At 38.2% G+C, this 14188-nt stretch overlaps 1 protein-coding gene across 2 annotated transcripts in view; it reads left to right on the plus strand.

Moving 5' to 3' along the window:
- The window catches only part of RHBDF1 (rhomboid 5 homolog 1), a 164483-nt gene that overhangs the window by 98343 nt on the left and 51952 nt on the right, over positions 1 to 14188 (plus strand). For both annotated transcript variants that reach the window (XM_083153431.1, XM_083153432.1), the window contains 4 exons: positions 92 to 258; positions 1425 to 1676; positions 5619 to 5730; positions 9367 to 9441. In XM_083153431.1, the coding sequence (XP_083009557.1) occupies positions 92 to 258; positions 1425 to 1676; positions 5619 to 5730; positions 9367 to 9441 (606 nt within the window). The remainder of the gene's footprint in view (positions 1 to 91; positions 259 to 1424; positions 1677 to 5618; positions 5731 to 9366; positions 9442 to 14188) is intronic.

The raw sequence follows: 14188 nt of genomic DNA on the forward strand, positions 1-14188 counted from the left end.
TATGTTTTGTTCTAGCTCCCTAATAATGACAAATACATATGAAATCAAAATATTTTTTCTTTATTTAAGTATTTGGTAACTTTATTGTCAGGAAGGAGCCCTTCACGAAGATATGTCAAGTTATCCTGATGAAGTGTTTGAATCTCCTTCGGAGGCTGCAATCAAAGAAGCTGATCAGACGGCAGCAACAGAAGATGGTGTGGAACGGACAGGAAGCGCTTTGGACAAGAGCGAACTAGAAAAAAGCCATTTAATGCTGTAGGTGGTTATTTGAAAGAGGAGACCGAATTGGAATTTCATGATATAAATTGATTACATTTATTAATATATAATAATAGCATAATACTTATTAACTGTTTTCAGTACATATATAGGGGATATGTTTGGAAATTGGAGACATTACCTATAGATTCCATTAAATGTTATTAAAAGTTATCTTTATAAATTTGAATTGGACACCATTACCTATAGAACATTTTTCATAAATAAGACTGTAACTGAACCTTATACCTGAATATTACATTTATATACAAACAGTGTGGAAGTAAATGAAACAATAGATTTGAAGATTTTTATTGGGTCTCTATAGTTAATAAACGTTTATTATTATACACTTCTCAGCCATTTAATGATTTTAGCTCACAAGCATTTGCAAATGCTGTTTGCTTGCCATTAGGAAACCGTGGCATCCTACCTGAAAAAATTGAATGTGTTGTGGTGTCAAACACAAGAGAGCATTTGCAGTGTTGAGATTATAAAGCAGCGACAAGTAACCTGTTAGATATTATCACAATTTATTTAATCAAAAGAAGAGATACCAAACTGAAATAACATTTCAGTAGGCATTGTATTGTAAGATGAAAAGTGTTACAAATTCTATTCACATGTATGGACTAAGCCAAAAAACTATAAAACAACTTTACAGCACACTGGTGGGGAATCAGAGCCTATCTAAAAGTTCCTTATCTTTCTTTACTGAAGTGAGTGCAAATCACAAACACAGCACTTTTCTGCAAAGGAAGGAGGAAGACCAGGCAGTGCAGTCTCGGTATCTATGCTCCTGCTCCAGACAAAGAATAGGATCAAGTTCAGTCCTGTTCTCTGTGCTGTTGCTGGCAAACCTACTGTACACCCACTGCCCCAGCTGTTGCACACAACATGTGAGAACTTTGCATTTCACAACTTTCTGTGAAATATTTATTTTTAGAATTATAACTCATCCATAGTTCTGTGGAGATGACATCACATGTGACATCACAAATTAACTACATGTGATTTTATAGTTAAGACCTCTTTCTGTGTCCTCTTTAGCTAGGTAATATGACACATACTAGTAATTAACAAATTTGGAGTAAATGTCCTTTGGTAAGAATATAAAAGATTTATTCTTTTTAAATATAAACAGTATATTTATGTGCTTCCAGACCATTGGAAAGAGGATGGCGTAAGACAAAAGAAGGACATCTCATACAGCCAAAGGTCAGACTGTGCCAGGAAGTGGTCAGTGTCTGTCCCCAGAAACGAGGTCAACGTATAACTATCCCAGTGAAGAAACTATTTGCAAAGGAAAAAAGGCCATATGGTCTTGGAATGGTTGGAAGATTAACAAATAGAACATATCGCAAGAGAATAGACAGCTATGTCAAAAGACAAATCGAAGATATGGATGATCACCGGTAAGCGCAGTTTAAAAGGTAACAAACAGCTGCCTACAAGTCAGTGTACTAATACAACACTACAGAATCAGACACATTTCTGGGAAAGTACTTGGTTTGTATATACACTTTTTTTTTAAAGAAAAAATCTGACAATTTAAAAAAAAAAAAGTCATCAATATTGTAGCAAAAGTGCATATACCTGGCTTCTGAAAATGTTTCGGTACTTGTGTAGTTTCAATAGCGTGGCGAGCGTAGCGAGCCACCGAGCCCGCAGCGTGGGCGAGCGAAGGCGCCGTGAAACTACACGAGTACCAATGCTTCTATGCAGCCGTTATCTACTCAACAATTACCATGCAACGTTTTGGTCTCCACTCTGCATGGAGAATTTAAAGTTAATATATAAATTGACCCCTATTGAATATCATCACCCACAATGGGGGGAGGGGGGTTTGACTGTTATCACTCACTACCCCTCAGCACCCATGCACGCCACCAGCTATTCAATTGTTTCTGCCAACAGGCAGAAGAAATGTGTGAAAAAGTGTCCTGTTTCGGTGGCCAAGCTCTACATTTTGCGTTGCATGCAATGCTTTAGTCAGCTTTAAAGTTTTGTGCAGTTAAACCCAGTACTTATAGTTGCAGTCAGCGGAAAAAAAAACTATTGTTCATTGTCTTAGGTGACGGGTGATATGCAATTATGGCTGCTTATTATACAATTGAATCACCCCAGTGTGTCCAATTGTATTAGTTTGCTTTACTGTATTGTTTATAATACACTTTTAACTATCTGGCCAGCACTAGAGGAATAATTAAATATGTTATATGTCCTAAAATCAATGGCAGCTAAAGCCATGTTATCTGGCCACAGTTGCCAGATAACAGTGTAAGTGTTCATTAAGGTGAACAGGAACAGCTGGAATATTTCCTGTCAGTAGACCAGTAGTTTCAGCATAAATACTGTGTTCAATTAATGGTGATTACAGCAGGAATTTCTATTTGAAGATAAGTAGTCAACATGATCTTGGTCTTGTTTCCTGTGCTTAAGGACCTAGTATAATTTTTTATGGCTGGTTGGAACGTGTAAAGGCCCATACACACTAGAAGATTTTCATTTCCAAAGACTTTGCCATAATCTATAGGCCCATACACACTGGGCGACTTTTAGCTGAAAGTCGCTCAAAACACCCAGTTTGAGCGGCTTTCAGCTCAAAGCCGCCCAGTGTGTATGCTCCGGCGGTAAGCGCTGCTGCGCACTCCCGCATCATCACTGGGAAAGCCACTCATCTCCTGGTGACACCAGCAGATGAGTGGCTTTCATACGTTAATTTGCATACTTTTTGTGCTACATAATAATGACATCATTTTTTACATTATTATACTGCATGTTTATGCTGCTATCCATGGAGAATGGTTATTTACCCAATCACTTTATATAAAGAAGTAGAACTAAAACAATGAAAGCATAGGAAAATCAAAGCAACACATTATATTGATAATTGTGTGGATTCGTCCTAATTGCATAAGACTAGAAAAACACTTAAGGGGTATTCAATGTGCTGCCACTATTTCCGATGGGGAAAATAACGGGCTCCCTATTTAATGCTGTGTTTAGCGACAGCATTGAAGCGGGATCCCGGACGCAGATGAACAATCCACGGCCGTTTTTGCGGCCACGCCCCTTTGCGCCGATCATCAGACGGGACATCGAATCCCGTCTGTCGATCAGCTGTCGGGCTGACCGCAAACGGGCCAGGATCACGGCTATCGACAGGGATCGACAGGCGTGATCCTAGATTGATTACCCCTTAGTATTGAAATTAATTCTAAAGGTATATTTGCTGATTTTCTTGTTTCCACTCACATAAATATCAGCCTTTACCTGACCGTGTTACATGAAAGTGTGGATATATTTCTTAGTGCTTATATGGTGATTAGCATATATCTCAGCTGGTGGCTAGGTAGTCAGGGTAAGCAGGTTTATGAAAGCATGAGAATTATGGTTTTGTACTTGATTGACATATTTATATATAGTTGGTAACAAAGACCATTGTAAGATGTTTACAGTCATATCAGTTGTTAAGAATATGGCCATGCACCACTAGAGAAGTTTTTCCCCCTAATTTTCACGAAATAAGCAAATAGGAAGAGAGATGTGAGAGAACATTAGGGGAATAGGTGTGTTCTTTTTGTAAAATACAATAGGCACAATTGTTCAGAAATGTTCAAGATTTCATTTCTATATTACAATGTTTATCCTATATAATTAAAGCCTAACGCTGCTCCTCACCTCAATGGTACACATAGATGTCTCCATATATAATATAATAATACAAATATGAAATTGTGCCATAAAACTAAAAGCAGCACAGAAGAGTATCTGGTTGATAGATCAACAGTGTACAAGTCAACGCTATTTGAAAAACATTAATTAGGTTTACAGATCCAAAACATTGACAGCTGACAGGTCAACAGGTACAAATAGTCGACACTTTTTCAAAATTGTTCACATATGTTTTCTTTTTCAACATCTGCCTTATTTACTATCCACGTGTATGTCTATTCGGAATAGTAACCTGTGGTGAGCAGAGCAACCCACCAAACCCAACGCATGGCGAGCGAAGCGAGGGCAGAGGTTTCTACTGGTAGTTGTCACATAACAGGAAAGATCCTACATTTGGGACAAAATAACCCAACAATCATGAATTGATCATTTGTGCATCAACCATTTTCATGTAGACGTTTTAACGTGTGTCTACATTTTATACATGTCGACTTTAAGCACCGTCAACCTTTTTTACCTGTCGAACTAATGCATGTTAACCACATAGTGTTGATTGTCGTCCTAGACATTTCCGACCCTGAAGAAAGCACCCTGCGTGGTGTAGAAATGTCAGTGTCCACTATGCCAAAATATTGCATTATTTGTTAAGAAATACGAAGAGTGCTGCCTGTTTCCTTGTACAAAGGGAGGTTTTGTACCCCAAAATGGGGGGAGGGGAGCAAGCCTGACTAAATATGCATGCAAGTCAACACATTAGACAGTAATATAAATAAATGTCACATCATTTTTCTGCTTTTTTCCCCCTCATATAATGGTCTTTACATGTGTCTCAGGAAAAGTCCCAGTTATAGCACAAGTTTGTAAGGTTACATGGATTTGTGTTTGTCAGCCTTAATCGCTGCCAAATACTCTTTGTGTGTGTAGTGTTAAAAAAAGTTTACAAAATAACAGAAAAATGGCATGGGGTCCCCACCCAAAGCATAACCAGCACTGGGCTTTTAGAGATGGTTCTGGTTCAGGAAATATGGGGGAAAACAGTGTGTTGGTCCCTCGTATTTCAGTGAATCATCACCTTCCTCTTGAGCCAGTTCTCTTGCTGGAAATACGGGTAAAAATTGCGTAGGGGTCCCCGTATTTCTAGGATCAGCACTCAAGCCTGGTACTAGTTCATTGAAATTCCGTGGACCCCAACGCTGTTTTTCCCAAAATTTTCCTGAGCCAGGACTGGATGTAAAAGTCCGATGCTGGTTATGCTTTGGTGGAGGGAATGCTTTATGTTTTTACACTTACACACATGCCTGCACAGATCACACGAATCTCTGAAGGCTTCTGCAATTATGCTGCTCACAGGGTGTTATGTTGTGTGTTTTGTCCCAAGTTTAGTGATTTTATGGACCAGTGTTCCTATGGAGAGGACTTGCGAGGTTTGACGATGGTGTATTTAATCATACTTGCGTGAAAGCCTGATTGTGGAAGTTTATTTTGATAGAACACGCTTGTGTTTGCCTTTAGTATATTTTCCTTGTTTAATGTCCACACACACGCCCAAGAGTGCAAATTTGGGCAAACACGATTCTTAAACAATTACCCACATGTCCTTAGTATGGGATCTTTTAGTATTTTCTGTGTATGCTTGTTATATAGTTGTGTTACTCATATAAACCTCCCTTTCACCTTAGGCCATTCTTCACTTACTGGATAACAGTTGTACATCTTCTCATCACAATCTTGGCTGTATGCATATATGGTATTGCACCTGTTGGATTTTCCCAGCATGAAACAGTAGAATCTGTAAGTAACCATATGACTCACTTGTGACTTGCTTTGCTAATATGTGTACGATTATGTTTTTATGTGCATTTCAAAAAAAAGGAAATGAAAATACAGACTCAAGTTGATATTTATATATCCACATCTGTGCATTACTGAGCGAGATGACAATACCTGATTCATTGCTGATCCATAATAGTGTTCAATAGTTAAATTTATATGACAGATTTTATATTCTGATTCCTTTCCTGACAGTAATCATTACGGTGCAGACACATCTCAAATGAATAGAGAAGCACAGCAAAGACTGATAGGGGGAGATTCAAATGTTGGGCGCCCGTCCCAGCACCCAAGCGTATGCCAGTGGTGTTCAAATGTTATTGCCGACCGGTGTGCACACGTATTTCCAGCTCTCTACACCCAGGGATAGCGAGTTACAAGATAAGAAAAGACATCCATTTGGGCACCCAAACGGGGCTTTTCTCATTGCGCCCATTAGTTTGAACGGGTTTAGGCTCTTTGTGCACCTGAGCCCGACCTTAATGGGCACGATAGCGTGATAAAAATCACCATTGGAATATCGCCCTGTGATCCTCCGTCATTCAGGCCAGGCATCTCACACTGCATGGCATATTGAGGATAGATGTATAAAGATGCATCTGTAAAATAAAAACAGCCCTGATGTATCCCTATTCTTCTGGTTTAAAGCTGTGCTCCACACTATTTTGGAATAAGCAAGACAACTTTTTATTATTTAGCCAGTGCAAAACTGTGTTAGCAGTCCATTATGTAGAAGTGATGTCTACAATGTTATCTCCTTGTGTATATCTATTGATGACACCCATATTTTAATAACTTTCTAAAAGATGTTCAAGGAAAATGATTACATTGAAATAGTAAGCATATTAAGATTTTGATATAATTTAATGAGTAAATGAGAGTGTTCAATTATTTTTCATGTACAGTATTTTTGTCTATACATCTAGCAGTAATTTAATTTTCCATTAAACATAAAATGATAAGGACTGATCATATGAGGGCATTTCTCCTAGGCCAAATAACATGCCATCACAAGATGCAATTGTCATCACAAGATGCGCATCCCAGCAGTCTGCATGAGCTTCAGGCTAACCCGCCTCTCACAGGAAGTGCTTAACCATTTATCCCCAAGTCAGTGCTGTCCAATTATTCTCATGAAGAAGGCCAGACCAATGTGCTTGATAGACAGTTAATATACTGTATGAAGCATGTCAGGAATTGTACTAGCCAGGACTGAAAGAGTGCAGGCTGTTCCGGTCTGCCTTTAGTTATATAACAATATTGTTTTGGTGTTTTGCAAATGGTTTTGCATTTGGGATTCTTATTATTAGTTACTTATTTTATCCGAGTCTGCAATAAATTTATATCATCTTTACATTGTCTATTCTTCTGTAGTTAAATGTATTTTGCATTTAATAGAAAGCAAGAGGCATTCTCCTTTGAGAATGCCAAGAAGTGAAATGATAATACTGATTAACTAAGGGCAAGATAGGGTTTGCATTGGGGGGAGGGTGGTTGGCAGTAGGGGGAGGGTTATGCACTAAGAAGGAAAGGACTGCGGGGGGGGATAAGAAATGATTAGGTTCATACACTAAAGTGGGGGGGGGGGGGTTATGGTTAAGATGCATGGTGACAGGGCTTAAACTGGTCCCAGGTGGGGGCACTACTTTAGCCTGCAGCATACCTACCCTCCCACCCCCATTAGGCAGAGCCTGAGCCTGCAAGCTACCAGACCCAAAGGAAGAGAAAGGCGACACCCGGGGATTCCCAAGCAGTAGCACTGATTCCGGCCATTAGGGAACTGTGAGCAGGCTTAAGCTTATAATACATTATGCTGATTCCCAGGCCACCACGTTCAGCACCGAGGTTTCCAGGGGATCCAAAAGTGGTGTTGTCTGGAAATCTTCTGGGCTAGTCAGCGTCTGCCGTGCTACTTAGCCTGGAAGATTTCAGGTTTTGGAAGAAAAACAGGTTTTCTTTTTGCATTAATGTTTTAATGCTTTCTAATACCTAAATATTAGGCTTTTATTTGATTTATTTCACATCTTTCAATAAAACCAATATTCACAGCTTTTTTATTCCTATTATTATTTCTATTATCTGAATATACTTACAAAGTAGACTCAGAAAGATGAAACTGAAATGTTAATGTTAAGCACTAGTGCTACCTATTATAATTAAATACTTCTGAATAGTCATACAAAATGGAAAAATGCAAAAGCACTTTTCAGAGAAACGCACATTTATTTATTTATTAGCAGTTTCTTATATAGCGCACACAGATTCCGCAGCGCTTTACAGAGAATATTTGACCATTCACATCAGTCCCTGCCCCAGTGGAGCTTACAATCTATATTCCCACGCAAGTACGGGGAGAATATACAAACTCAGAGCTGTGAGGCAGTAATGCTAACCATTACCCTATCCGTACTACACATACATACATACACACACACACACACACACACACACACACACACACACACACACACACACACACACACACACACACACACACACACACACACACACACACACACGAGGAGTTAAGCATTAACACTGTCATGCCACTTGCATTAAACATTTTGATTAAAAAATTACTTTTTTATAATAGGCTTTTTTTAAACAGTCATGGCAGCTTGACACAGCATAAATAAAAACATTGATTTTTTTTTTAATTAGCTGTAAATCATGGTTTAAACCAAGGTGGTTTAAACTATTTAACCCTGCCTTGCAGACTATATTTGCATAGACAACCCTTAAAAAGCACCCACTAAAGTTGATACCTGCAGGTGTCATTGCCCCACCACCACATCAGGGACAGCTTCTGCAGCTACTGTCTCTGAGCTGCATGGGAGATCTCGCAATAGTCCAGTGAGCCGGCTTGGAGGAGGGACACAGTGCATCAGCACTAGGTCCTTTTGGCTCCTCCACTTTGGCAAACAAGATGTTCATACATCTCATTGCTAATCCTTCTTCACCTTGGTTAAGAAGTGAAACGGGAAGAGCTACAATATAGCGACAGGATCCATGCTGCTATAGTACAGTTACCCCTATATCATCAGACCCCGACCTAAAACAGCCTCTTCTTTGCGGCTTACACAGAGCCCAGTGCATGTGCAGTAATTACCCATTTTTGTTTAGCAAGCCATGAACGGCACTGATAATAGGGAGATAATAGGGGGAGCAGGAATGTTGTGGAACTACCATATTTAGAGGCAACGTTTTCCAATCTCACCCAGGTACCCAAAGCCCATCCTGCTATGGTGATAACACTGCCATTGGTAATGTAATATTGAGAAATGTAATTATTAAGCTCCAAAAGTATATATTTATCTATGTCGTGATATGTTATCCATATAATATCATTAATGATTTATCATTCCAATACTTACACATAGCAAATTGCAGTTTCTGAGTATTTTTGCTTGGAAAGTTTCCAAAATAACTGTGTATTCTGTAAATATGTTCATAGAAGAGAATAAAGAATTCTGCTTTGTTTTTGGTTATTTGAAATGTTTAGAGATATGATAAAACATGTATTTGGTGCCTAGAGAAACTTAATCAGATTCTGATAATATAGAAGTGTAGTTTTAACCTAAATGTTTCTTTCTGTAGGTTCTACGAAATAAAGGAGTTTATGAAAATGTTAGATATATACAACAGGAGAACTTCTGGATTGGACCAAATTCTGTAAGAGTTCATTTTTTATATTTAATATCCTGAAGTATATGGTGTAAATTAAAAGCTAACACATACCAATGGTAATTGTCTCCCACACCTAACTGGGACTGGCTTACAATATCCAGAACCCCTATTTTTCCTTTGCTATGATAGAATGATTGGTTGCAGAGCCATCATGCTATGGTAGGTAATGCCCCTTTCAGACCGCACTTAAAAAACGGTATTTTGCAGATTTTTAACCGTTTTAAAATGGTAATCTGTGCGGTCTGAAAGGTGCAGGACCACTTTACCGTTTTACAAAAGCCGATTTTGTAAAACGATTAAAATAGAGGGTCCTACCCGTTTCAGACCCGGTATTTTGGCATCAAAATCGGGTCTGAAACGGTATTTAGGAACCAGCCAATGAGCTGGGTCCTAAATTCAGCGCAGTGAAGTATCCAGAACCTGTAATGCATACTTTGTATATCTCTGGCCTTGCTTTTAATGCATTGACCTAATATTGCTATTGATTAGCCTTGTTTTTAAAGTCTTTATTATTATTTTCTATTTGTGCTTTGCATGTGTACTTTACATTTTTCAAGAAAAATGCATAATTAAAAATAAAGAACTGCTCTAGAATATAGAATGCCCCACGCCCTTAGTGGCAGTATGTCCCAACCGCACCCCATCAGTCAAAAAAGGAGTACAGTTCACGTCCATCCACCATGCCATGTTAAATACAAAGTGAATTGCTCCAGCCTCAAGGAGCAACTGTATTTATGTATTTTAATATGAATTTTTATTATCATAAATATCTGGATATGTATTAATTCCAAAACGGATCTTGTTATTTTATATCTAATTTCATATATCTATTTCACTTTTTGTGTGGTATTCTTTTGTGTAGGTTCCTACTAGTAGGAAACCAAGGGTGAGATTTAATAGGATGAGAGATTCAGAAAGTGAGAGATTTGGTAAGAAATCTCCAGTTTTTTTAAAGCGGCAATCATTTACACTGCAAAATCACACTCTCATCCTATTAAATCCTATTAAATCTCACCCAATGTGTTATTAGAAACTATTACATTTTATTAGCGCAATTTTGGAGATTGCGATGAATATATATATATATATATATATATAATTGTAATTTTCAGTTATAATCTATTTTACCAATAATAAACACAGCATATTCCACCATGCCATGTTGTTAGTTGTATGAATTTTACATAATCTGTTTTGCTGTATAACAATAACGATGAATTGGAACTTTGAACTAAATGTGTCCTCAAATGATCCGTGTGGTATTCTTCACTGTTTCTTTGGTTTGTTGTAGACAGTTGCTGGAATAGTTACAGTTAAGTTGAGGAATTGATTTAGTTCATTGTACACAGCGTAATAGCTGTTTGTCTTGGTGGAAACATTTGGGAGTTTGCCACCTTGAATTCATTTGGAGACAAAGGGAGTAAATTACTGCATATAGGCATGCTTTTAGAATCTAATGTATTTTGTATTTTTATAATGTGGTCTGTGTTTTGGTGGTCTTGGAAAAGGAAGTATCAAAACTTCAACTAATATTTTATTTCCCCAAGATTGCTATTAACTTAGAACCTTTTCCAAATGGTTGTTTCCTTTTGTTGCAGAAAATTGGCACTGTACAACACAATGCAATGGAAATGTATTTGTTTTAGTTTATGTACAATAAATATGACTATCCAAAACTCCAGAACAATGAACAATGAATTGCTGCTCCACAGTGATGTTATACACACAGATATAAGTTACTTTTCCTCCACTCACTGTGTGAAACAGTGCTATACAATTCTTATAGTAAGGACTATGGGCCAGAAATTGTACATGGAAAGAAGGCATATTTTTTTACTGAATTGTTTTTTTTTAAGCCAGTGTGTCAGCTTACCTGTACTGTGAAGCCAGAAACAGGACCACTGTGTTTTGGGTCGCAGTCGCCAAGGCACCTTAAGCGGTCCAGACACCCAATAGCCCGTAGACTGCGGTCACATTTTTGTCCATTGTGACCACAGTTTAAGAGGCTGTGCTGGCATGTGCAGATTGCCAAAAAATCGCCAAATATCAACTTTGGCCTGATTGAGCATGGATCACTTATTAGAGAAAAAGCAGTTGCCTGCGACCAAAGAGCCTCCGCCCAGAAAGAAAAGCCTATTGCAAAATTGTGAAGGAATCACAAATCGCTATGCATTCGCAGAGCCATTTGCAAATCCCGGACCATCAAACTGTACTTTCCATCTGAGTAAATTCTTAGGCTTCCAGTTATGTGCGACAGAAACAGAAATGGTCAGTGCTTACATAAGGGACCCATCTCTGCATTTTTACAAATACACCCAGAAAACGGCATGTTTCCACCCATAAATGCTGGCTTCCTGTTGCGTTCGCATATTCAGTCGCAATTTTTGTGCGCTCATGTGCAATGCGAATACGGCACATGCAAAGTTGCTCAATAATCACCGATTCGTCTTTTCTCTAATTATCAATTCATGCTGAATATGCCTTATGTCCGGTACTGGGACATTCACCTATGTTGCATGTATAATCTCTTCCATATGAATTAAAAGCTGGTATAAAACCACAGTGATGGAAATTAAAGCAATGAAGGGCTGCATATTGGTACAGTACATCTTTATGTTTATTAAAATATATATTAAAATATATATATATATATATATATATGACAATCGAGGGGGATACCCTTTCACTGCGCTATAGTATAATTGATAATTGGGCAGCAACTATGTATGTCCCCCCTGTTAGTGGGGGAAAAGGGAGAAATAGCAAAACAGGTAACAGAGTGCGCCCTATTAGTATATGTCCACCACCATAAGAACTTGTGACAATATAAATCACAATACAACAGATTTATTATATTATAAGTATAAAATGACAATAAAACATTTTGTTCATCTGTATGAAGTCATGAGTTCAACAACGGTCAATAGTATAAGGACACCCAACGCGTTTCGTCGTTATAAACGACTTCCTCAGGGGTAACCGTCTAGGTGGTGAAAAGAGGCAATATTATACATATATATTTATAAATATATATTCAAAACTCAACAGGTAGGTATACCCAGTGATGAGTGCTATATGAAAGGTACATACCCGTAGGCAACCTAACCTCGTGGAGAAAGATGTTTCCTTCTCAGATGAAAAAAGTCCTTCAATTAGACTCAATATATAAAGGAATGGACCCGTTTGGAGATCTCAATCCTGATGCCACACTGCATCTAAAACAAAGTCTAAAATGCACATAATATGTCAGGAGGAGAGCAAGTCTATATGGGCAAAATATATATACACATCACAAATGGGTAAATATCAAAAATTGAAGAATGACAATGAAATGGAATAGGAACATACCAATTTCCGTATAAAACAGGGGAAATAAAAGGAATATCCAGGGAGGATTCAGATAGCTCCTTATAGTAGTAGCCAAATCCTACAATATTGATACATAACATAAATGGAGGCCAGTACAATTGGTGAACATCTCACTCAATTCCAGTAAATCAATACAATCATAATAAGCAATCATAGTGAATCAAAAAACTCCATTCTGACTGAATTGCAGCCAACACAAAAAGTGGACTGATAGGTAGTAAAACATCTCATAGTATATATATTATGATATAAAGTTACAAGCCATACTAATTTGGAGGAAAAAAGAGGTCATCCTTACATACCTTAATCGTGTAGTACAATAGTCACTAATAGGACCAGACTCCAGGTAATCTAACTGGAGCCCCAGTCCAGATATATATAGTGATATGGGAATGACATCACTTCCTGTCCGGAAGAGAAAGTGTATAATGGAATTCACGTTATATATAGATATATGCGTGACCTATATAGTGAGGGCACCCTGGTCCCTAATGTATGGAGAGGTGGAAGGATAGAAAACGAGTTATACTATTAACCTTACTAGTAAACGCTCGCGGTGTACCCCGCGTGCGTTCCATCTATGCGTTCCACTCGCAGTTTCCGCGACGTCACTTCCGCCCTATGTGTCTGGATAAGACATAGCATATCGGGGCTGTACTTCCGCTTTAGAAGAAGCGGAACTTACTATGACGCTTTGCGTTCCAGGATCGCTTCCGCTTGCGTTCCACTGGGAACCAGGAAGAAGCGGTACTTACTTTAACACTCTGCGTTCCATATACTAGCAGGGTAACTTCCGCTTGCGTTCCAATCGGAACCAAGCGATATCTAAGGATATACTGAATAGATAGCGGGCGCTGTGCACTACAAATAATGGTAACTAGATGGACCAAATATAATGTTAAAGGTACAATATTAGTAGGTGGATATCAATATAGCGATATCGGCATCAAGAATTAGATAGTTTTTCCTCCAATTACATCAATTATATACATATACATTTACAAGAAAGCGAGCAATGATCACAAGGTTGAACCCAAAAATGAAAGAGCAGAACCAGGACCACCGTTACAAAAAATGACATAATTCAAATGTAAATGGCAACAGTGGCAAATATCGCCAAGATCAAGGCATTTGTTTAACCCTCAAAATACTGATTCAAGGATTAAATACATACATTATTGTGTATTTAGATAAATTCATACAATAAAAGTGCTTTACTATATTCATACGTGTTACACCAGGTGTAAGTGAATTTGTACAGCCAGATCCCAAACTGGGTTAACTATCTAAAACAAAAGGATAGTAAGAGACTGGTGTGGTCGACACTAGAGCTGTGTAGACCGAAATGCTTAATTTGCACCAA

The sequence above is a fragment of the Crinia signifera genome, chromosome 7, assembly GCF_055691185.1.
Source record: "Crinia signifera chromosome 7, ASM5569118v1, whole genome shotgun sequence".
NCBI lineage: Eukaryota > Metazoa > Chordata > Amphibia > Anura > Myobatrachidae > Crinia > Crinia signifera.